The sequence below is a fragment of the Theropithecus gelada genome, chromosome 3, assembly GCF_003255815.1.
Source record: "Theropithecus gelada isolate Dixy chromosome 3, Tgel_1.0, whole genome shotgun sequence".
Classification (NCBI taxonomy): Eukaryota; Metazoa; Chordata; class Mammalia; order Primates; family Cercopithecidae; genus Theropithecus; species Theropithecus gelada.
Genome location: NC_037670.1, coordinates 126,381,741 through 126,406,150, shown reverse-complemented (window position 1 = coordinate 126,406,150; position 24,410 = coordinate 126,381,741). Strand labels below are relative to the sequence as shown.

The following is a 24,410-nucleotide window of genomic DNA, read 5'->3' as shown; positions in this document are numbered from 1 at the left end:
CTATTTTGTAAGAAAACAAGTGTTATTTATTCATGTAAATAGAACTTTCTTTTATTGTGGCAACTGATTTTTGTTTACTTAAGAGAACCTGTTGCTAAAATAGTAATGAGGAAGGGTGTAATATAAGTCTCGTCATACACCCCTTGCTCTGCAAGTAACCAGAGTGCTATGTCTGCATGCTGTTCTGTCTCCTTTTGGAAGGTGGAAACAAAGTCATTTGTATGTTTTTCTCTCTTGCACAGCCTAAAATGACTAATGTGTGATTTCAGTGGAATAAATGGCGTCCAAAGTCACAGATGCTATAGTCTGGTATCAAAAGAAGGTAAGTTGATAGTCAAAACTTTTAGCTTTCTAAATGTTTTAATTTCAAAAATATATGTTTATTTCATGCTATAGATGTTAGGATTTTGAGTGGAAAAGGAAGATTATTTTTATTTTCCTTGTACTTATTTTACTTCTAAATAAATTGGAAAGATGATGCTGAAAAATATTTTTTCTCTACTTTTTACTCTACAATAGCAAAGTAGCTAGATTAATTATAATATAATGCAAATCTCCAGGAGTGGATAAAATGAGCATTTTATACAAGCATTAACATTTTTCTTTAATTTTCTAAGAGAAAGATTAGCAGAGCTATTATGTAACAACAGTTATATATTACATATCAACAGTTTTTAATTTGTTTCTTGTGAGTTACAATTCAGTAGCTGAATTCTTCAGTAAAATAAAGTTTTGGGGACTCTATTTTACAAACTGAAATATTGAAGTGTTTATTTTGATGTTTTAGGATTGTCATACCTACTTTAAATAGCTGTATCATCTTATATATTTCAAAATAAGCTTTACCGATGTAATGTTTTTCTTTATAAAGTCCAAAAGAATATAGGCATTTTTGACAATACAGTAAACTGTTTACTCCTAATGAGTGTTGTTTATATTCTTTAAAATTTACATTGTTTCGTGTAATACCTTAGATCTTTTGTGTACATAGTGAATTATATTTGTTTTCACATTTTAAAACATTTTGGTACCTTATTCTTCAGGTGTCTATTAACAAAATATAATGATACATTTAAAGCTTTTCTTATATGGTAGAAAAAACACACTTTTTTTTTTTTTTTTGAGATGGAGTCTCTCTCTCTCTCTCTTACTCAGGCTGGAGTGCAGTGGCGTGATCTCAGCTCACTGCAACCTCTGCCTCCTGGGTTCAAGTGATCTCTTGCCTCAGCCTCCCAAGTAGCTGGGATTACAGACATGTGCTACCACGCCTGGCTAATTTTTGTATTTTTAGTAGAAACAGGGTTTCGCCATGTTGGTCAGGCTGATCTTGAACTCCTGACCTCAGGTGATCTGCCCGCCTCACTTAGCCTCTGAAAGTGCTAGGATTACAGGCGTGAGCCACTGCGCCCAGCCAAACAGATGATTTTAAAATTTTGTTCAATTGAAAATAAGTTATTTTAAAATTACTAATTTTAAAAGTAATTTTAAAAGTTAGACAAACCGAAGAATGTGGCCTTTTTTAAGAATATTTTTTGAGACAGGGTCTCACTGTATCGCCCAGGCTTGAGTGCAGTTGCACACTCATGGCTCACTGCAGCCTCAACCTCTTGGGCTCATGTGATCCTCCTACCTAAACCTCCCTTAGTAGCTGGCATGGGATTATGGTCTGTTTTTAGATGTGTTATTTGTTTTCTGGGTAGAACATGACACAGGTATGTAATTACATTTTTCATATAAGGTACTTTATTGGAAGTATTGATATCAATATACTCTTAATTGTCTTCTGTGTTTTTTAGTGCCTCCTTTTAAACTTTTAAACTTCCAGTCAAGTTAAAAATCAGTCTGCTTAGCTAAAGAGCTAAATAAAATTATAAATTAAGGAAAACAAAACAAAAAAAACTTTAAACATTTTCCTGTCTGTATCTTTGAAAGTTTTTCTCTTTTCTAATTTCTACCTAATAAACTTTTTCTCTGTTTGGCTTTTTACATTAAACACTTTAGAGTTTACTGAAGATCATTTATAGAACATACCTGCTTGACTGACCTTTCTTGGGATCAGAGGGTGTGAAATATTATACTCAGATTCAGTTAGCCCTGTAACTGAAATGACCCTCTTATCCAAGGGTCATTTACCTGGCAGCTTTGGATACATGCAACCAAAATATTCTCCAGAGCAACTATAAGAAATGTCATAAAATATACTAGCAAATGTAATCACATATTCTATTATATATATATTTAGTTATTTTTAAGACAGGGTCTCACTCTGTTAACCCAGTCTGGAGTGCTGTGGCACAATCACGGCTCACTGCATCCTTGACCTCCTGGGTTCAAGTGAACTTCCCACCTCAGCCTCCGAAGTAGCTGGGACTACAGGCATGTGCCACTATGCCCAGCTAGATCTTGTATTTTTAGTAGAGACGGGGTTTTGCCATGTTGCCCAGACTCATCACATAAATTAGGGAGTTGCCAGAACCATTAACTGGATTTGATTTGCTCTATTTTTTCCTTTTGCTTTTAAATTTAATTTTATTGAAGAAATACATGTGAATATGTTGAAAGATTAGTGTTTCAAGGATTATTGCAAAAAAAAAAAAAAAGGCAGCCTGCAATACTATCCATCCCTATCCTTACCTAGTCTTTGAGTTTTGCTCCCCCAGAGGCAATCATTTTAAAGTCTTTATAGCTCAGTGGTTCTGAAACCAAAGTTTCAAAGATGAGGAGTCCCACTCCTCATCCTAATGACTTTTGATGGAATACTGGCATTTATATGTAGGAGTCAGAGATACAAAATGTCATACAACGTTCTAAACTAGGATGGGATTGTCTGACTTTTTCTTTAAAGGAACAGATAGTAAATAATTTAGGTTTTGAGTCATAGGTCTCTGCTGCAACCACTCAACCTTGCGTTGCCATTGTAGCACAAAAGCAGCCATAGACAATATGTAAAATTAATGAGCGTGGCTGTGTTCCAGTAAAACTTAGTTTACAAAGACAGGCAAGGGTCTAGATTTGGCCTGTAGGCCTTGGTTTGCTGACCTATGCTCTAAGACAGCCTTTGCTGAATAACACCATTTTAAAAAATGATATTTCATGTTTTGAAGCATGCCTGCCTTGTTTTTTCTTGGTCATTTTATTGTAGTTGTTACTTGTTGACTTCTGACTATATGATTAGAATTTAGCTTTTTTATAAGCTTCCCCTAAGTTTCCTCCCTCTATCGTCCCAGTGACTCCAAATTTTGGTTAAATCAGTATTTGGTGCTTACATTATTATGTCTGTGTATGTATCATTTAAAGATGTGTTATGTTGTAATATTTCCAATCTGTGTAACTTTTCTTTCCCTTTGCTTGGTTTTTCAAATTCTTTTACTAAGTCTCTGATGAAATTGTAACACTTCTTTTGTTGCAGTCAGTCATATTCAGGTATTATCTCTTCCTTTTTTCCTTTCTTGGAACTGACCCTCCTAGAACTCTCTGTTTTATCTAGTCCATACTGAATAGATTGTTCTTAAGTCATGTCTCCCAGCTGCCATCTTAATATTTTCTTTTATCATTAGCTTGAGGGTTCCCCTCACTGGCTTAGGTCATACAGATCTGTTTGTCTCTTAAATATATGCTTATTAAAAAAATTTTTAGAGGCGTTTATGCGTCAGTGAAATGAAGGCAGGAGAACTGCAGTTGTACTTACTGATTAACCGCAGGCAAATAACTTTATTTCTCTGAGCATCAATTTCCACTTTTCTACATTGACTAACTAATAGTTCTCAGCCTGTTTTCAATCACGGACCACTTTGAAATTGTGTTGAAAGCTAAGGATCATATTTTGAGAAAAATGTATATAATGTACATATACAGAAAATATCACATCTATCTTAAAACCCAGGTTAAGAAGCCCTGGATTATATGATTTTTAAAAGTTTTAATATTGTAATGCTCTTTGATTTTGTAACTATCATTCGATAGTATCCAGCTTATACTGAGTAGTATCCTTGTAAATAAAAACCAAAAACATTTATCTTCATTTTCTTGAATATTTGTTTGGTAGTAACTCACTTCTTTTTATTTTTGAGGGAGGGTCTCACTTTGTAACCCAGGCTGAAGTGCAGTGGTGTGAACACGGCAGACTGTAGCCTCGACCTCCTGGGCTCAAACGATCCTCCTGCCTCAGCCCCCCAACTAGCTGGAACTATGTGCCTATACATGCTATGACTCCCACACCCACCTAATTTGTGTATTTTTTTGTGGAGATGGGATTTCACCATGTTTCCCAGGCTGGTCTCAAACTTCTGGCTTCAAGCGATCCTCCTGCCTTGGACTCCCAAAGTGCTGGGATTACAGGCCTGAGCTACCGTGCCCAGCCATAACTCACTTTAGAATCACCTTTCTCCACTAGAAAATTGTGACATTTTTATATTTGTATTTGAATATTGAATGGCCAAAAGCCATCACTTGATTTGTAAACTCTTGAACATGAGCTATAATGTCAGATGTGAAATTTCCAGGAGAAAATGAAAACAAACTTTTAAATTATTATAAATGTGTACAGAAATTCTGCTTAATTATCAAGTATTTTTAAATAAATTATTCTTTTGTTTTGTTTTGTTTTTTGTTGAGATGGAGTTTCACTCTGTCGCCCTGGCTGGAGTCAGTGGTGCTATCTTGGCTCACAGCAACCTCTGCCTCCTGGGTTCAAGCAATTCTCCTGCCTCAGCCTCCCGAGCAGCTGGGATTACAGGCGCATGCTACTACAGCCAGCTAATTTTTGTATTTTTAGTAGTGATGAGGTTTTGCTATGTTGGCCAGGCTGGTCTTGAACTCTTGACCTCAAGCAATCTGCCCACCTCAGCCTCCCAAAGTGCTGGCATTATAGGCATGAGCCATTGCAACCGGCCTAAATAAATTTTTCTATGCATGGTTTACTCTGAGATTTTAAAAGTCTTTTAATATCCAGTTTTAAACTTCATTTTATGCTGTTGCAGCCTTCATAGTTATGAATAATTTTAAAGTTCCTATTGGTCTGAAGTAATTTTCAGTTATTAACTTGGAGGAACTGTTAATGCAATAAGAATGATAGCAGGGGAGAAACCAGAATAGTTTTTAGTTAATAATGAGCTACTGAATGTGTTTTGTAGCAAAATACTCTGCTTTCATATTTCTAGTTTCTCATTTCCAAGGATAGGGAATGTAGTTACTTATCTTTTGGAAGTTATTTGAAATAGGGACCTGAAGTGACATGTATTCAAAGATAATTGACACCCTGAGTATTCCTTTAAACAGTATAATGACCCGTAAGATTCCACTGTGACTGTGCAGATAAAATTATGAGAGAACGAGGTTCTGTTTTCACTGGATAAATATATAGGAGAAAAGTGGCTTAGAAAAACTCCCCAAATTTAAAAGGGGGGGAAAAAAAGCACTAGCAACATTGTATAGTGATAGCAAAATAGTGAATTTAGCTTACAGGGCTAAGGAAGAACTGTATGATACAGATCTTGGTCATTGTCTTTAAGGAGTCAATTGGCAATGAGAAAACTAATGAATATGTTTAACGACTTTTAAATATGAGCCAGCATTGGGATTCATTTAGTAATTTAGATGAGAAACTAGCCTGAGTAATATGAACTTGACTGGTAACTGCTATCAGTTGTAAATAGTTGGGAACACCTTTTTGGTAAAGTTCAACCATGTTAATGTGCGTGTGGGCATGTGCATGTGTGCGTGTGTGTGTGTGTGTGTACTTAAGTATGTGTAGGGCATTTCAGAGTACTAACTTGCCTAAGGTTGCACGGATGGTTGAAAAGTATTAAGTCTCAGCTTTCAACTCCAAAACCATGTGCAGTCATTTAATATCCTTCCGCCATCAGTCTCCCGGATTCTTTTGCAAGTAAGACAAATCTAACTCAAACTATCTTAAAGAGGGAAATTTATTGGCTTTCAAGCTAAACCGTGCTTAGTGGTGAAGCTTTTCTCAGGGTTGACTTAATCCCAAGACGAGAGCACCATCAGATGTGTCCGTCTGCCTCTTTTTTCTTATTGCTTTTCTAGAGTTGGCTTATTCCTTTCTCCATGTTGTGAGAACAAGCCCCAAGGTCCTCCAGACTCCTCCTCTTTTAGCTCCTTGAGAAGAAAGGATGTGTGGAAGACTGCCATATAGAGGTTTCCTACCCAAAATTGTTCCTGACCTTTTTTCCTAGTGGAAGAGCCTCTACTTTGTTAAGGAATTCATTCCTCTCCACAGGCTTTATAGCCAAAGAATGTGTATCCAAAGTCTCAGAGGGGGTGAATCCTGGTAAGTCTAATCCAATCATGGCATTCTGTTTCCTTTGCCAGTGATTGGCATAGAATGGGACATGTATTCCAATTCTGGCTAATGAGAAATGAAGCCTTCTGGGAAAAGTCTCTCACATCCTAAAAACAACCAATAATAATAATAGCAAACTTTATGTGATGCTTATTATGTGCCACTTTTTCAGTGCTTTACATATATTAAATAATACAGTATAATGATATGAAATAGAGGGTTGCCTTCCTGTCTTGGGACATTGGTGGGTGAGGCATGTTGCCTGAAATTAGTCTTCTCTTCTCTTCTCTTCTCTTCTCTTCTCTTCTCTTCTCTTCTCTTCTCTTCTCTTCTCTTCTCTTCTCTTCTCTTCTCTTCTCTTCTCATCTCTTCCTGCCTGTCTTGCTCTGTCACTCAATCTGTTGTGCAGTGACACAGTCATGGCTCACTGCAGTCTCCGACTCCTGGGCTTAAGCAGTCCTCCTGCTCAGCCTTCCGAGTAGCTGGGACTGCAGGCTTGCACTATCATGCCTGGGTAGTTTTCTTCCTTTTTTGCTTTTTTGTAGAGGTGGGGTCTTGCTCTGTTGCCCAGGTTGGTCTTGAACTCCTGGCTTCAGGTGATCCTCTTGCCTCAGCCTCCCAAAGTGTTGATATTGCAGGCACGAGCCTGCAAGCCTGAAGCTTTTATAGTGACTTAGTTCCCATGAAAGGAGCTTTCTAATGGGCTGAGGATGTCAGAAATGAAAGATGGAAAGAAAACTTCAGCTTTTTAGGACTTTATGAACTGTAAAATTAATCAGTTCTGAATGACCTAATTTGGAATTTCTTACTGTGTGAGACAATAAATCCCTGTATTTTTTCAGTCATTTGAAGTTGGGTTTTTTAGTTTCTTGCTTCTGAAAGCATCCTAAGTGATACACAGAAGTGCCTTCTGAGGGGGTATGGTTTTCTATACATTCCTCTTGCCTTAGCTGGTTATAGTAGTAGAGAGAAAATTAAGATCTACCAAAAAGAAGTACTGAGCCATAGACAAAGGCGCTTATTACATTTTCACTTTTATGTCCTTTTCTTGAATGTAATTTTAAACTACCATGCTTTATAGTATAATAAGGTTGAAAGAGCACTGTGTATAGCATCGAGACCTCTATTTGATTTTGTGACATTTACCAGCTTATAATATTGAACATGTTATTTAATTTTTATGAGCCTCAGTTTTTTCTTTTTTAAGCTGCAGATAGTAATGCTTCCCTTGGATGAATCACACAGGTTGTGACAGGATAAGTCAACTTTAAATATAATTTTTAAATCTATTTTTATGTTTATGGGTACATAGTAGGTTTATATATTTATGGGGTACATGAGATATTTTCATACAAACATATAATCACATCAGTGTAAATGGAGTATCCATTACTTCAAGCGTTTATCGTTTCTTTGTGTTCCAAATGTTCTGATTATACTCTTTTAGTTATTTTAAATTGTACAGTAAATTATTATTGACTGTAGTCACCCTGTTGTGCTGTCAAGTACTAGATCTTATTCATTCTATCTAACTGTGGTTTTATACCCAACAACCATCTCTGTTTCCCATCCCTACTACCCTTTCCAGCCTCTGGTAATGATCATTCTACTCTCCATTTTCATGAGTTCAGTTCTTTTAATTTTTAGCTCCCACAAATGAGTGAGAACCTGTGAAGTATGTCTCTCTGTGCCTGGCTTATTTCACTTAACATAATGTCTTCCAGTTCCATTCATGTTGTTGCAAGTGTCAGGATCTCGTTCTTTCTCATGACAGAATACTATTCATTGTGTATATGTACCAAATTTTCTTTATCTATTCATTCATTGATGGACACTTAGGTTGATTCCAAATCTTGGTTATCGTGAATAACTGCTGCAGTTAACATGGGAGTGCAGATATCTCTTCAATATACTAATTTCCTTTTTTGGGGTATATACCTAGGAGTGGGCTTGCTGGATCATATGGTAGTTCTATTTTTAGTTTTTCAAGGAACCTCCATACTGTTCTCTGTAGTGGCTGTACTAATTTGCGTTCCTACCAACAGTGTACAGGGATTCTCTTTTCTCCACATCCTTGCCAGCATTTGTTATTACCTGTCTTCTGGAGAAAAGCCATTTTGACTGAGGTAAGATGATATCTCATTGTAGTTTTGATTTGCATTTCTCTGATGATCCATAATGTGAAGCACTTTTTCATATACATGTTTGCCATTTGTGTCTTCTTTTGATAAATGTCTATTCAGACCTTTTGCCCATTTTTAAAATGAATTATTAGATTTTTTTTCCCTATAAAGTTGTTTGAGCTCCTTGTATATTCTGGTTATTAATTCACTGTCAGATGGGTAGTTTGCACATATTTTCTATCATTCTGTACATTGTCTCTTTGTTGATATTGTCCGTTGCTCTGCAGAAGCTTTTTAACTTGGTGTGATCGCATTTCTCCATTTTTACTTTGGTTGCCTGTGCTTTGGTAGTATTACTCAAGAAACCCTTGGCCAGTCCAATATCTTGGAGAGTTTCCCCAATATTTTCTTGTAGTAGTTTCATAGTTTAAAGTCTTAGATTTAAATATTTAATCAATTTTGATTTGATTTGTGTATATGATGAGAGATTGGTGTCTAGTTTCATTCTTCTGCATATGGATATCAGTTTTCCCAGCGTCATTTTACCATTTATTGAAGAGAACATCCATTGTGATGTTCTTGGTACCTTTGTTGAAATGAGTTCACTGTAGTTATATGGATTTGTTTCTGGGCTTCTATTGTGTTCCACTGATCTACATGTCTTTTTTTATGCCAGTACCATGCTGGGGTTTTTTTGTTTTGCTTTTGTTTTTTTTTGAGATGGAGTCTCCCTCTGTCTTACCCAGGCTAGAATGTAGTGGCGCGATCTGGGCTTACTGCAACCTCTGCCTCCTGGATTGAAGTGATTCTCATGCCTCAGCCTCTGGAGTAGCTGGGATTACAGGCATGCACCATCATGCCTGACTAATTTATATATATGTGTGTGTGTGTGTGTGTGTGTGTGTGTATTTTTGTTTTTTTTTTTTTTAGTAGAGATGGGGTTTCTTCAGTTGGCCAGGCTGGTCTCGAACTGACCTCAAGTGATCACTCACCTCGGCCTCCCAAGGTGCTAGGATTGCAGGCGTGAGTCACCGCACCTGGCCACCATGCTGGTTTTGTTACAGTAGCTCTGTAGTATAATTTGAAGTCATGCAATATGATTCCTCCAGTTTTGTTCTTTTCACTCAGAATGTCTGGCTATTCTTGGTCTTTTGTGGTTCCAAATAAAATTCGAGGATTATTTTTTCTATTTCTCTGAAGAATGTCGTTGGCGTTTTGATAGTGCTTACATTGAATCTGTAGATTGCTTTGGGTAATATGCATATTTTAACAATATTAATTCTTTGCATCGGTGTTTCGTAGTTTTCACTGTGGAGACATTTCATTTGCATGATTAAGTTTATTCCTAGGTATCTTATTTTATCTGTAGCTATTGTAAATGGAATTACTTTCTTGGTTTCTTTTTCAGATTGTTCACTGTTGGTATATAGAAATGCTACTGATTTTTTTACGTTGATCGCATTCTGCAACTTTACTGAATTTGTTCATCAGTTCTGATAGATTTTTGGTGCAGTCTTTAGGTTTTTCCAAATAAAAGATCATATCATCTGCAAACAAAGAGAATTGGACTTCTTCCTTTCCAATTTGGATGTCTTGTATTTCCTTCTCTTGTCTGATTGCCCTAACTAGGACTTCGATTGCCGTGTTGAATAACATTAGTGAAAGTGGGCAGTGGCTGGGCATTGTGGATCATGCCTGTAATCCCAGAACTTCAGGAGGCTGAAGTGGGAGAATTGCTTGAAGCCAGGAGTTCAATATCAGCCTGGGGAACATGGCTTGACCCTGTCTCAACAAAATTAAAAAAAAAAAAAAAAAAAAAAAAAAAGGTAGCCAGGTGTGGTGGCAAGCCCCTTTATTTCCAGCTACTTGGGAAGCTGAGGTGGCAGGATCACTTGAGCCCTAGAAGTGAGCCTGCAGTGAGCCAGTTTGTGCCACTGCACTCTAGCCTGAAAGACAAAGCAAGACATTGTCTCAAAAAAAAAAAAAAAAAAAAAAAGGCCAGGCACAATGGTTCACACCGGTAATCTTAGCTAAGGCAGGAGGATCTCTTGAACCTAGGAGTTCTAGAGCAGCCAGGCAACATAGTGGGACCTTGTCTCTAAAAAAATAGAAAAAAAATAAGCTAGGCATGGTGGCATACACTTGTAGTTCCAACTACTTGGGAGGTAGAGGCAGGAGAATCACTTGAGCCCAGGAGGTTGAGGCTGCAGTGAGCCATGATTGTGCCACTGCACTCACTCCAGCCTAGTTCACAGAGCGAGACCCTGTCTCAAAACAAAACAAAACAAAAAAGAAAAAAAAAAGTGATCTGTTTTCTTCCCAGAATGTGGGGGCACTGGCGGGGGAAAGCAAAATGGGCATCCTTGTTGTGTTTCAGATCTTAGAGGAAAGTCTTTCAGCTTTTCCCTAATCAGTTTGATACCAGCAATGCATCCATCATATATGGCTTTTATTGTGTTGAGGTATATTCCTTCCATACCCAGTTTTTTTAGTGTTTTTATTATGAAGGGATGTTGATTGATTTTGTCCTTCATTTTGTTGATATGATGTATCACATTGATTGATTTGCATATGTTGAACCATCATGCATCCATGGATAAATCCCACTTGGTCATGATGAATGATCTTTTTAATGTGTTGTTATATTCGGTTTGCTAGTATTGTGTTGAGGATTTTTGTGGTTATCAGGGATACTGACCTATAGTTTTCTTTTTTTGATATGTCTTTGTCTGGTTTGGGTATCAGTAATACTGGCCTTACAAAATGAGTTTGGAAGTATTCCCTCTTTCTCTGCTTTTCAGCATAGTTTGAGAAGGATTGGTATTAGTTCCTTAAATGTTTGGTAAAGTATAGCAGTGAAGCCATAGGGTACTGGGCTTTTCTTTGCTGGGAGACTTTTTATTACAGCTTTGATCTCATTACTTATTGGTCTGTTCAGATTTTGGATTTCTTCATGGTGCAATTTTGGTAGGTTGTCTGTGTTTAGGAATTTGTCCATTTCTTCTGGGTTTTCCAATTTATTGTCATATAGTTGCTCATAGTAGTCTCTAATGATCCTTTGAATTTCTGTAGAGTTCATTGTAATATATCCCTTTTCATCTTTAATTATGTTTGTGTCTTCTTTTTTTCTTAGTGTGGCTAAAGGTTTGTTGATTATTTTTCATAAAACAAACTTATTTCATTGATCTTTTGTATTTTTTTGTTTCAATTTCATTTATTTCTGCTTTTTTGTTTTTTAATTTTTTTTATTTAGAGACGGGTCTCACTATGTTACTCAGGCTGGTCTTGAACTCCTGAGCTCAAGTGATCCGACTGCCTTGGCTTCCCAAAGTGCTGGGATTACTGCTCTGATCTTTATTATTTATTCTACCGATTCTGGGTTTGATTTGTTCTTATTTTCTAGTTATTTAAGATGCACTGTTAGGTTGTTTGAGTTTTTCTACTTTTTTGATATAGGGGCTGATTGGATTAAAGAGGATTAAACTTTCCTCTTAGTACTGCTTTCACTGTGTCTCATAAGTTTTAGTATGTTGTATTTCTATTTTATTTGTTTCAATAATTTTTAAAATTTTCTTCATTTCTTTATGGACTCACTGATAATTCTGGAGCATATTGTTTAATTTTAATTTCCATGTGTTTGTGTAGTTTCTAAAGGTTTTTTTTGTTTTGTTTTTTTTTTTTTGTGAGACAGCCTTGCTCTGTTGCCCAGGCTGCAGTGCAGTGGCACACTTACAACTCACTGCAGCCTTGAATTCCTAGGCTCAAGCAATCCTCCTGCCTCAGCCTCTTGAGTAGCTGGGACCACAGGCACGTGCCACCAACCTGGTTAATTTTTTAAAGTTTATTTTTGGATGGGCACGGTGGCTCCCGCCTGTATTCCCAACACTTTGGGAGGCTGAGGTGGGCAGATCACTTGAGGAGTTCAAGAGCAGCCTGGCCAACATGGTGAAACCCATCTCTACTAAAAATATAAAAATTAGATTTCTTGCTTTTTATTTTTTGTGTATCTGTTGTAGGTTTTTTGATTTGAGGTTACCATGAGCCTTGCGAGTAACATCTCATAACCCATTATTTTAAACTGATGACAACTTAATACTGATTGCAAAAACTAACAAGCAAAGAGAAAAGGAATAAAAACTTTATACTTTCACTTTATGCCCCTTGCTTTTTAATTTTTTGTTTCTATTAATATCTTTTTATACTGTCTTTATCTTGAACAGTTGTTATAGTTATTATTTTTAATAGGTTCATCTTTTAGTCTTTTTACTCAATATATGAGTGGTTTATATATCACAACTATAGTGTTACAATATTCTGTTTGTCTGTGTACTTAACTATTACCAGTGTGTTTTGTACCTTCAGATGATTTCTTATTGCTTTTTAACCTCCTTTCAGATTGAAGAACTCCCTTTAGCATTTCTTGAAGGGCAGATCTGGTGTTGATGAAATCTCTCACCTTTTGTTTGTCTAAGAAAGTATTTCTCCTTTATGTTTGAAGGATATTTTTCCTGGATATACTATTAGAGGGTAAAAGTTTTTTTCTGTCAGCACTTTAAATATGTCCTGCCACTCTCTCCTGGCCTGTAAGGTTTCCACTGATAAGTCTGCTGCCAGATGTATTAGAGCTCCATTGCATGTTATTTGTTTCTTTTCTTTTGCTAATTTTAGGCTCATTTCTTTATTCTTGACCTTCAGGAGTTTGATTATTAAATGCCTTGAGGTAGTCTTTGGGTTAAATCTGCTTGGTGTTCTATGACCTTCTTATACTTGAATATTGATATTTTCTTTAGGTTTGTTATTATCTCTTTGAATAAACTTTTTACCCCAATATCTCTCTCTCTACCTCCATTTAAAAGTAAGTAACTCGGCCGGGGGCGGTGGCTCAAGCCTGTAATCCCAGCACTTTGAGAGGCCAAGACGGGCGGATCACGAGGTCAGGAGATTGAGACCATCCTGGCTAACAGGTGAAACCCCGTCTCTACTAAAAAATACAAAAAACTAGCCGGGCGAGGTGGTGGGCGCCTGTAGTCCCAGCTACTCAGGAGGCTGAGGCAGGAGAATGGCGTAAACCCGGGAGGCGGAGCTTGCAGTGAGCTGAGATCCGGCCACTGCACTCCAGCCTGGGTGACAAAGCGAGACTCCGTCTCAGAAAAAAAAAAAAGTACGTGACTCTTAGATTTGCCTTTTTGAGGGTATTTTCTAGATCTTGTAGGCATGATTCATTCTTTTTTATTCTTTTTTCTTTTGTCTCTTCTGACTGTATTTTCAAATAGCATGCTCACTAATTCTTTTTTTCTGCTTGATCAGTTCTGCTGTTGACAGACTTTAATGTATTCTTTAGTATGTCAGTTGAACTTTTCAGCTCTGGATTTTTTTTTTTTTTTTTTGAGACAGAGTCTTGCTCTGTTGCCCAGGCTGGAGTGCAGTGGTGTGATCTCAGCTCACTGGAACCTCTGCCTCCTGGGTTCAAGCAATTCTCATGCCTCAGCCTCCTGAGTAGCTGGGACTACAGGCGTGCACCACCACACCCAGCTAATTTTTTGTATTTTAATAGAGACAGGGTTTCAGCGTGTTGTCCGGCTGGTCTTGAACTTCTGAGCTCACCTTGGCCTCCCAAAGTGTTAGGATTACAGGTATGAGCCACGGGGCCTGGCCACTCAGCTCCAGATTTTTTTTTCTCTCTCTTTTTTTTAAAGTCAGCCAGTGTATCTTGAAGCCCCAGAATTTGATTTACATTTTAAAATTATTTCAATCTTATTGTAAAATTTTTCTAATAGGATTCCAAATTCCTTCTCCTTTTTATCTTGAATTTCATTGAGCTTCCTCAAAATAGCTATTTTGAATTATCTGTCTTAACAGTCGCATATCTTTGTCACTCTGGAATTGGTCACTGGTGCCTTATTTAGTTCATTTGGTGAGGTCATGTTTTCCTGGATCGTCTTGATGTTTGTGGGTGTTCATTGATGTTTGGACATTGAAGAGTTAGGTATTTATTGTATTCTTTGCAGTCTGGGTTTGTTTGTACCTATCCTTCTTGGGAAGGATTTCCAAGTATTCAAAGGGAATTTAGTTTTGTGATCTAAATCTTTGGTCATTGCGGCCGTATCTGCATTAGGGGGCAACCCAAGCTTGGTAATGCAGTGACTCTTGCAGACTTGTGCAGGTACTGCTTTGGTTGTCTTGAGTAAGAAGTGGGAAAACTCCCTGGATTATCAGGGAGAGTCTCTTCCTTTCCCTTACCTTTCACCAAACAAATGGAGTCTCTGTCTGCTGAGCTGCCTGGAGCTGGGGGAAGGGTAGTGCATGCACTCCTTTGGCTACCACTACTAGGACTGTGCAGGTTAGACCCGAAGCCAGTATGGCACTGGGTCTCACCCAAGGCCTACAGCGACCACTCCCTGGGCTATCACTAACATTCACTGAAGGCCCAAGAGCTCTTCAGTCAGCAGGTAGTAAATCCAGCTAGGCTTGCATCCTTCCCTCCAGAGCATCAAGCTCCCCTGCCCCACTCTCCACACCCCCGACCCCAGCCCAGGGTAGGTACAGAAATGCCATCCAGGAGCCAGAGCCTGGAGTCAGGAATCTTAGAAATCTACTTCATGCTCTATTCTGCTGCAGTTGCATTGGCACCCAAGCCACAAGACAAAGTTCTTTGCACTCTTCCTTCTCCTTTGCTCATGTAGGAGTTTCTCCCTGTGGCCACCACCACCTCAAGCCCACAGCAAGTACTGCTTGGCTACTGCCAGTGTTCGCTCAAGGACCAAGGGCTCTTCATTCAGTGTTTGGTGAGTGCTGCCAGGCCTGTTTTCTCCGTTCAGGGTAGCAGGTTTTGCTCTGGCCCATGCTGGGTCCAGAAATGCTGACCGGGACCCAAGGCCTGGAATCAAGGAACCCAGGAGTCTGCCTGGTGTTCTACTCTACTGTGGCCGAGCTGGTGCCCAGGCTGCAAGACAAAGTCCCCCTTACTCTTCCCTTTCTCTTCCTTAAGCAGAAGGAATTATTCCTTGTAGCCATCACAGCTGAGAATGTGCTGGGTCACACCCAAAGCCAGCAGGACCCTGGGTCTCACCCAAGGCCTGCAGTGAGTACTGCCTGGGTACCACTTACATGTTTTCAAGACCCAAGGGCTGTTTAGTCAGCAGGTGATGAATCATGCCAGGACTGTGTCCTTCCCTTCAAGGCAGTGGGTTCCCTTTTGTCCCAGGGTGTCTAGAAGGGTTGTCTGGGAGCTACAGCCTGGAATGGGCACTTCAGTACTCTGCCCAGTGCCCTATTCTGTTGTGGCTTACCTACTATCCAAGTTCCAAGACAAAGTCTTCTTAGTCCTCCTTACTCTTCACTCTCCTTTCCCCAAATGGAGGGAAGGAGTCTCTCCCAGAGCTGTGAGCTGCGCTGCCTGGGGTTGGGGAAGGAGTGGTGCAAGCATTCTCTTGGCTACCCCAGCTGCTATCTCATTGGGTTGCATGCACACCAAGTCCACTGGCTCTGAGCCCAGCACAGTACCAGGACTTGCCTAAGAATTCCAGTCCTTGTGGCCTAGATTGCCTTTCACGTTTATTTAGGACCCCAGAAGGCATTAGTCTGTGGTGGTAGGGCTAGCCAGAATGCAGTTTCTGACTGTTGGGCTGGATAATACCCCTCTGCCTAGGACTGGTCTAAATGCTGCCTCCATGAGCACCAGCTGAATTTTGCCCCATGTTGCTTTCCACTGTGACAGGGCAGCACCAAGTTCCAATGCAAAGTCTCATAATCACTACACTTTCTGTCCCCCAAGCACGTTGATATACTTTGTTCACGCCACACGGCTGCTACTGGGAATGTGGGAGGGGTGGTGTTGACAATTCAAGACTGTCTTTCCTACCCTTTTCAGTGTGTCTTTCCCTGATAAGGGTTAAAACAAAGTACTGTGTTTACTCACCTGATTTTTGGTTCTTATGGAAGTGCTTTCTTGTGTAGTTTGTTCAATTTGGTGTTCCTTCTGGGAGCATGATTGCTATTTGGCCATCTTGCTCCAATAATCTAAATAAGATTTCTTGAAAATTTTTTACCAGGTATGATGTTGCACACCTATAGTCCCAGCTACTTACACAGCTGAGGCATTGATTGAGTCCAACATTTTGAGTCCAGGTTGGGTAGCATAACAGGACCCTCATCTCTAAAAAATAAAAATAAGTGTTTAAGTGGTTTATAAATTGTCAATAAATATGAAGTACAGTCAGCCCTCGAGGTCTGTGGGCTCCACATCTGTGGATTCAAGCAACTGTGGATCAAAAATACATTTTTAAAAATTTTTATTTATTTATTTATTTATTTTTAGAGACAGGGCCTTGTTGTCTCCCAGGCTAGAGTACAGTGGTGTGATCATATCTTACTGTAACCTAGAACTTCTGGGCTCAAATGATCCTCCCACATCAGCCTCCCAAGTAGCTGGGACTACAGGCACGCACCACCACACCCAGCTCATTTTAAAATTTTTTGTAAAGGTGGCGTCTTGCTATATTTCCCAGGCTGGCCTTGAACTTCTAGCCTCGAAGTACTGGGATTACATGTGTGAGCTACCATACCTGGCTTAAAAGTATTTTTAAAAAATGGGTGGTTGTGTGTGTACTGAGCATGTACAGACTTTTTTTTTTCCTTGCCATTATTCCCTAAACAATACAGTATAACCAGTATTTACAGAACAGTTATATCATATTAGGTATTATAAATAATCTAGAGATGATGTAAAGTATATGAGAGGATATGCATATGTTATATGCAAATACTACACCATCTTATATAAGGGACTTGAGGATTCATGGATTTTTAATATCTGCAAGTGGTCCTGGCATTAATCCTCCACAGATACTGAGGGATGACTATATCACTCTTAAAAATAATAATAATAACTATCTTATGACTTGCAATAAAATAGATGATAAATTAGCGTGTCTTTCAGTACTTAAGAATATCTCTAATGACCATGTTTTTGCTACGAATACTCTTCCTTTGATCCAGCCAAACTGGTGGATATATGGTTAAGGCAAAGCCAGAGATGATTCTTCATCCCCTTGGCCACAGTGATCAGTCCAGGTATGCGCAGTGACCTAAGCTGTCCTTTTATAAACTTTTCAAAAATTAGAGCTGATAGAAAAGACTCTTGCTTCTTTCATGGGGGAGTTAACAAGGACGAAAGTCTGGAGCTAGCTCTAGACGTGTTACCGTATTGGAGAAAGTTGTGGAAAGGAGGAAATGAGATAGCACTAGAGGTCATGAATAGGAAAAAGAGACAACCACAGGCCATCATGGTACTCTGGTCTCTGGATTCTCTCTACCCCAAGATTAGCTTTGAGTAGTTCAGCCGTTATCTTCTAAAGAATTCCCCTTTGTTGAAGCTAGTTTGAATTGGATTTTTTTTAAGAGCCCTGACTAAAGCATGGAGGGAGTATGTATATACAAACACATATTAATTTTTAAAGAGGTAATAGTATATATTCAGCAAATCACATGGACTATAAATCAGCCTGATGAAGTTTTACCAGCTGAACACTGTGTAAAATAGGGCTCAGACCAAAAACCTTGTCACAACCATCTGATGGTAACCACCATATGAGGCAGTGTATCTTAATAGTTAACAAGAACACAGGTTTTGGGTTTTAGAAAGCAGAGATTTGAATCCTTGTTCTTGACAGTCTGTGTAACTTTGGATAAATTGCCTAATTTCTCTGAATTCCGCTTTGTTCATGTATATAAAGGAGTAACACTGTCTTTTGTATTTATTTAAGGATTATTGATATATGGGTCAGCCGTCAACCCAGAGTGACTGCTTTATATTCCTTAAACTTGTCAGAGTACTCTATTTCATGGATTCAAAAAATTCTCATGAGGCTTAAAATTCCTTGTAGATGGAAAATCTGAAATAGTAGACTTCTAATATCCGGTGGTAGAAAAGTGGGTATTTAGTTGATGTTTGTTGTCTAACACTTATACAGCAAAATCATGATTAAGTAGCACTTATAAACCTCAATTTTGCTTGCTTCAGTCACTGATCATGTTTTCCACCTCTTCCTTTTTAATGTCACTTACTCGCCAAAAATAAGACTTATCCTAGCACAAATGGATTGGTTAGTTTAGTTGCTGTAACATTTGCATTTTCACTTAGGATTTTTCTTCCCTATTTTGGTTATGAAATTCTTACTTTTCCACTCACACACTGTCTCCAGTTTGGGTATCTCTAGCCTAAATAATTTGGGTTTTAGTTTTACTTGTTTACAAGGAAAAAAACTGTACTATGTGATAGTCGAGGGTTTGACATTAGAGGTTATCTAGTTCCTGTTAAACTTTTTGCTTTATAGGTAAGAAATTGGACACCCATAGAAGTTAATAACTTGATCATGAATTAGTGATTAAAGCCAAAACTAAGGTCTGCTGACTTTCAGGCCACTGGTCTTCCTATCCTAAAGTTTCTTTGAGAAACAGACTGAAGAGACTTTGATATAACCCATTTGTTTAATTTGAGAGGTTTGTTTGTTTGTTTGTTTTTAGGTGACTTCAGATGTCTCTGTCTTTGGAAAAGTATACACTTTTTTTTTTTTTTTTTAAAGAGTTAGTATTATAGATACATATGTGTTGATTTAACAATGACAGGAATGGTGATGATGTTAGAGTACCACCATACATTTATATAGCATTTTTCCCCAGAGTGCTTCTATATATAGTCTCATGGTTTAATTTATTGTGATAATGAAATAAATTAACTCAGTGGTTATAACAAGATATAAATTATAAGAAGTTATATTGGTTTTCTATATCTTTCATAACAAATGACCACAAACTGGGTGACTTAAAACAATAGAAGTTTATTTTTTCACCATTCATGAGTCCAGAAGTCCAAAATCAAGGTGTCAACAAGGATGGGTTCCTTCTGGAAAAAGGCTCTGAGGGAAAAACTGTTCTCTGCTTTCTCCTAACTTCTGGTGAACAATCCTTGTTGTTCCCTGGCTTGTAGATTCATCATTCCAATCTTCACCTCCATCTTTACATTGCCTTCTTCACACTCTTTCTGTGTTCTCTCCTCTTCTTATGAGGACAGTAGTCATTGGATTTAGGGCCCATCTAAGTTAAGATCTCATCTTGAGATCCTTAACTAATTACATCTGCAAAGACCCTATTTCCAAATAAGGAAATATTCTGAGGTTCCGGTGCATGTGAATATTTGTGGGACACTATTCAACCTACTACTGAAGAGTAACTGAAGTATATTACTGGTTTTGATGGATTTTGTGTGGAGATGTGTAGCTTTGTTTCCATCTGTGTAGCTCTATCCTAGACCACCAGTGAAGAACTGAGTAAGAGAAGATCAGGATCCTAAATATTTTCTTCGTGTTCTTAGATGTTATGATTGTCAAACACCTAGGTCCTCATTTCTCTTTTTTTTTTTTTTTTTTTTGAGACAGAGTCTCGCTCTGTTGCCCAGGCTGGAGTGCAGTGGAGCGATCTCAGCTTGCCGCAAGCTCTGCCTCCCGGGTTCACGCCATTCTGCCTCAGCCTCCTGAGTACCTGGGACTACAGGCACCCGCCACCACGCCTGGCTAATTTTTTGTATTTTCGGTAGAGACCGGGTTTCACTGTGTTAGCCAGGATGGTCTCGATTTCCTGACCTTGTGATCCGCCCGCCTTGGCCTCCCAAAGTGCTGGGATTACAGGCGTGAGCCACCACGCCCGGCCTTTCTTGTTTTAATTTAAAACATTTTAAATATAAAACATCCTTACAGATACCTTGCAGAACAGGAAGTGAGAATTTCTTTTCTTCTTTCTTTCTTTTTCTTTCTTTCTTTCTTTTTTTTTTTTGAAGCAGGGTCTCTCTGTTACCTGTGTTGGAGTACAGTGGCACCATCACAGCTTACTGCAGCCGCAACCTCCCAGGCCTAAGCGATCTTCCCACCTCAGCCTCTAGAGTAGGTGAGGCTGTGACTATAGGCATGCACTACCACACCTGGCTAATTTTGTTTTAATTTACAATGAGACAGGGTCTCATTGTGTTGCTCAGGCTGACCTTGAACTCTTGGGCTCAAGCAACCCTCCTGCTTTGGCCTCCCAAAGTGCTGGAATTACAAGTGTGAGCCACCATGCCTGGCACCTATCTCCTCTTATATGAAGTGTTAAGGAATACATTTGGGCAAAATCAAGCACAATTTTCTGCTTTCAGTTCTTATTAAATAAATAGATATTTGGGTTGTTTAACCTAACGATTTTGAGGTTTCCTTTCTTATTATAAATAATAACATTCTTCACTTTTTAAAAAGTGCATATAAGTTAAACCAGAGTGTATATTTCTCAATGTCCTAATCTTGGAGGATTGTCAAACCTACTTTGTGATAAATTATTGATTGTCTCTTAAAATGCTGATTGTGTCTATTAGGACCAAAAGACATTGAATATAAAAGTTTACATTTAGATGTATATAAAATATTAATCCATTGTTTTAGTTATAAAATTGGAGCAGTTGAGTTGACATGTGCAGTTTAAAAAATTTATACTCTCATTGAAATCAAATACGTGAGAATGTTATTTTTTCTGTAACTGCTACAGGCTACTGGAAAGCCATTCCTCTCTTTGAGGCTACAAGATTTTGTATTTGGGCCTAATTATACACAACAATTTGCAGTGATTATGTACTAGAGGACATATTTGGCTATCCAAAGTTAGCTGGTTTTATTTTTATTTAGCAACTTTGGGTGAGTTTCTTAACTTTCCTAAACCTTGGTTTCTTTATCTGTAATATTGAGAAAAGAATCCTTTTAAAATTGCTGTGATGATTAAATGACACAACGTATATAAACACCAAGTACAGTGCTTGGTGTATAGTAGCTATTCAATAAATACTGCTATAGCACTTCCTTTCCCTTCTGTTCACTTTTGCTAAATATAGACTGTTGTTATTAATAATATATTTAATTAAAGGTTTTTGTTAATTGCTCTTTTTTTTTCTTTTTTGAGGCAGGGTCTCACTCTGTTACCCAGGCTGGAGTGCAGTGGCACAGTCACAACTCACTGCAGCCTTGACTTCTCAGCTCAAGCAATCCTCCCACCCCAGCCTCCCACCCCGTGCCTATAGCTGGGACTATAGGGACGTGCCACCATGCCCTGCTAATTTTTTGTTTTGTGTTTTGTAGTGATGGGGTCTCACTCTGTTGCCCAGGCTGGTCTTGAACTCCTGGGCTCAAGTTATCCTCCCACCTCGGCCTCCCAAAGTGCTGGGATTACAGTCATGAGCCACCTTACTTGGCCTTAATTATTCTCTTAAATTGGACATTTCTATATCTGTTAAAATGGAAAAACACCATTAGAAGTGGTCAGTTTTCCTTTGTATTTTTGAAAATTATGTGCTTACATTTAATTGCTCTCTCCCTTATTCTTTAATTTCTTTTTTATTTTTATTTATTTATTTTTATTATTTGCTTTAATTTCTAACACAGTTTTTTCCTTAGCATGTGTCATTCTTTATCTGGGATCCTTTGAAGTACTTTGTTTTCATGGTTAAGAGGGGTGTTTTAGGAAGGAACAAAACAAATGATGCATTAAAAAGTGGATAGAATAGATAACTATAAAGACAGATATAGTTTCAGTTATATCTTACACTTAATTCTACATGGTAATTTTGAGGAATGCAGTATCCTATATGGTGAATTCTTTGGGTATGTTTTTTTAAATGATCAAATTTTCTTTTACTTTTGACTGTTTCCTTTAACACTGCAAATAGAGTAGAAATGACCATTTTCTAATATTTACCTGATTTGTGGTTGTTATTGTCTATTATGGCTTTGGTTATAATACATTGTGATAGATCTGTCCTTTATTGTGAGTTTTCTGTTTAGCCTTATCTTGATTTGTTGTTTAATCAGTTTGTAGAATTGTAGGTGAATAGGCCAGGCACAGTGGCTCATGCCTGTAATTCCAGCACTTTGGGAGGCCAAGGTGGGCAGATCACTTGAGACTGGGAGTTTGAGACCAGCCTGGCCAACATGGTGAAACCTCGTCTCTACTAAAAATACAAAAATTAGTCAGCTGTGGTGGTACATGCCTGTAATCCCAGCTACTTGAGAGGCTGAAGCAGGAGAATCGCTTGAACCTGGGAGGCAGAGGTTACAGTGAGCCGAGATCCCGCCATTGCACTCTAGCCTGGGCGACAGAACAAGACTCTGTCTGCAAAACAAAACAAAACAAAAAAAGAATTATAGGTAAATAAATTACGTTATTCTAAAGTAAAACCTGAATAAAGTTCTTTGGGTGAAAAGTCAAGTACTACTCCAATGAACTGATTTTACTGATAGCTCTTTTGATGTTTGTTTGTTTGTTTGTTTGTTTTGATGCCATGTCTCGTGTCTCGCTCTGTTGCCCCAGCTGGAGTGCAGTGGTGCGATCTTGGGTCGCTGCAAGCTCCACCTCCCAGGTTCAAGCGATTCTCCTGCCTCAGCCTCCCGAGTAGCTGGGATTACAGGCGCCCATCACCATGCCCAGCTAATTTTTTGTGTTTTTAGTAGAGGTGGGTTTTCACTATGTTGGCCAGTCTGGTCTCCATCTCTTGACTTCGTGACCTGCCGGCCTCTACCTCCCAAAGTTCTGGGATTACAGGCTGAGTCACCATGCCGGCCTTATTGTTGTTCCTTTGTTTTTGTTTTGCCTGAGGCTACAACTGTTTAGGCTACCTTGTGCTAGAACCTAACCTTACTTTTCGTTATGTACCCAGTAGTCATTCAGGAGCAGGTTGTTCAGTTTCCATGTAGTTGAGCGGTTTTGATTGAGTTTCTTAGTCCTGAGTTCTAGTTTGATTGCACTGTGGTCTGAGAGACAGTTTGTTATAATTTCTGTTCTTGTACATTTGCTGAGGAGTGCTTTACTTCCAATTATATGGTCAATTTTGGAGTAAGTACGATGTGGTGCTGAGAAGAATGTATATTCTGTTGATTTGGGGTGGAGAGTTCTATAGATGTCTATTAGGTCTGCTTGCTGCAGAGATGAGTTCAATTCCTGGATATCCTTGTTAACTTTCTGTCTTGTTGATCTGTCTAATGTTGACAGTGGAGTGTTGAAGTCTCCCATTATTATTGTATGGGAGTCTAAGTCTCTTTGTAAGTCTCTAAGGACTTGCTTTATGAATCTGGGTGCTCCTGTATTGGGTGCATATATATTTAGGATAGTTAGCTCTTCCTGTTGAATTGATCCCTTTACCATTATGTAATGGCCTTCTTTGTCTCTTTTGATCATAACGAAATGAAGGCAGAAATAAAGATGTTCTTTGAAACCAATGAGAACAAAGATACAACATACCAGAATCTCTGGGACACATTTAAAGCAGTGTGTAGAGGGAAATTTATAGCACTAAATGCCCACAAGAGAAAGCAGGAAAGATCAAAAATTGACACTCTAACATCGCAATTAAAAGAACTAGAGAAGCAAGAGCAAACACATTCCAAACCTAGCAGAAGGCAAGAAATAACTAAGATCAGAGCAGAACTGAAGGAGATAGAGACACAAAAAACCCTCCAAAAAATCAATGAATCCAGGAGTTGGTTTTTTGAAAAGATCAACAAAATTGACAGACCACTAGCAAGACTAATAAAGAAGAAAAGAGAGAAGAATCAAATCGACGCAATTAAAAATGAAAAAGGGGATATCACCACCGACCCCACAGAAATACAAACTACCATCAGAGAATACTATAAACACCTCTACGCAAATAAACTGGAAAATCTAGAAGAAATGGATAATTTCCTGGACACTTACACTCTTCCAAGACTAAACCAGGAAGAAGTTGAATCCCTGAATAGACCAATAGCAGGCTCTGAAATTGAGGCAACAATTAATAGCCTACCAACCAAAAAAAGTCCAGGACCAGATGGATTCACAGCTGAATTCTACCAGAGGTATAAGGAGGAGTTGGTACCATTCCTTCTGAAACTATTCCAATCAATAGAAAAAGAGGGAATCCTCCCTAACTCATTTTA

General features: G+C 38.4%; 1 protein-coding gene across 3 annotated transcripts in view; it reads left to right on the top strand.

The window, feature by feature from the left end:
- The window catches only part of PHTF2 (putative homeodomain transcription factor 2), a 163,849-nt gene that overhangs the window by 40,604 nt on the left and 98,835 nt on the right, over positions 1–24,410 (top strand). For 2 of the 3 annotated variants that reach the window (XM_025380417.1, XM_025380418.1), the window contains exon 2: positions 243–322. In XM_025380417.1, coding sequence (XP_025236202.1) covers positions 278–322 — 45 coding nt within the window. In that variant the 5' untranslated portion in view covers positions 243–277. Of the gene's footprint in view, positions 1–166; positions 323–15,107; positions 15,210–24,410 lie in introns of those variants that run through there. The other variant, XM_025380416.1, reaches the window with a different exon arrangement.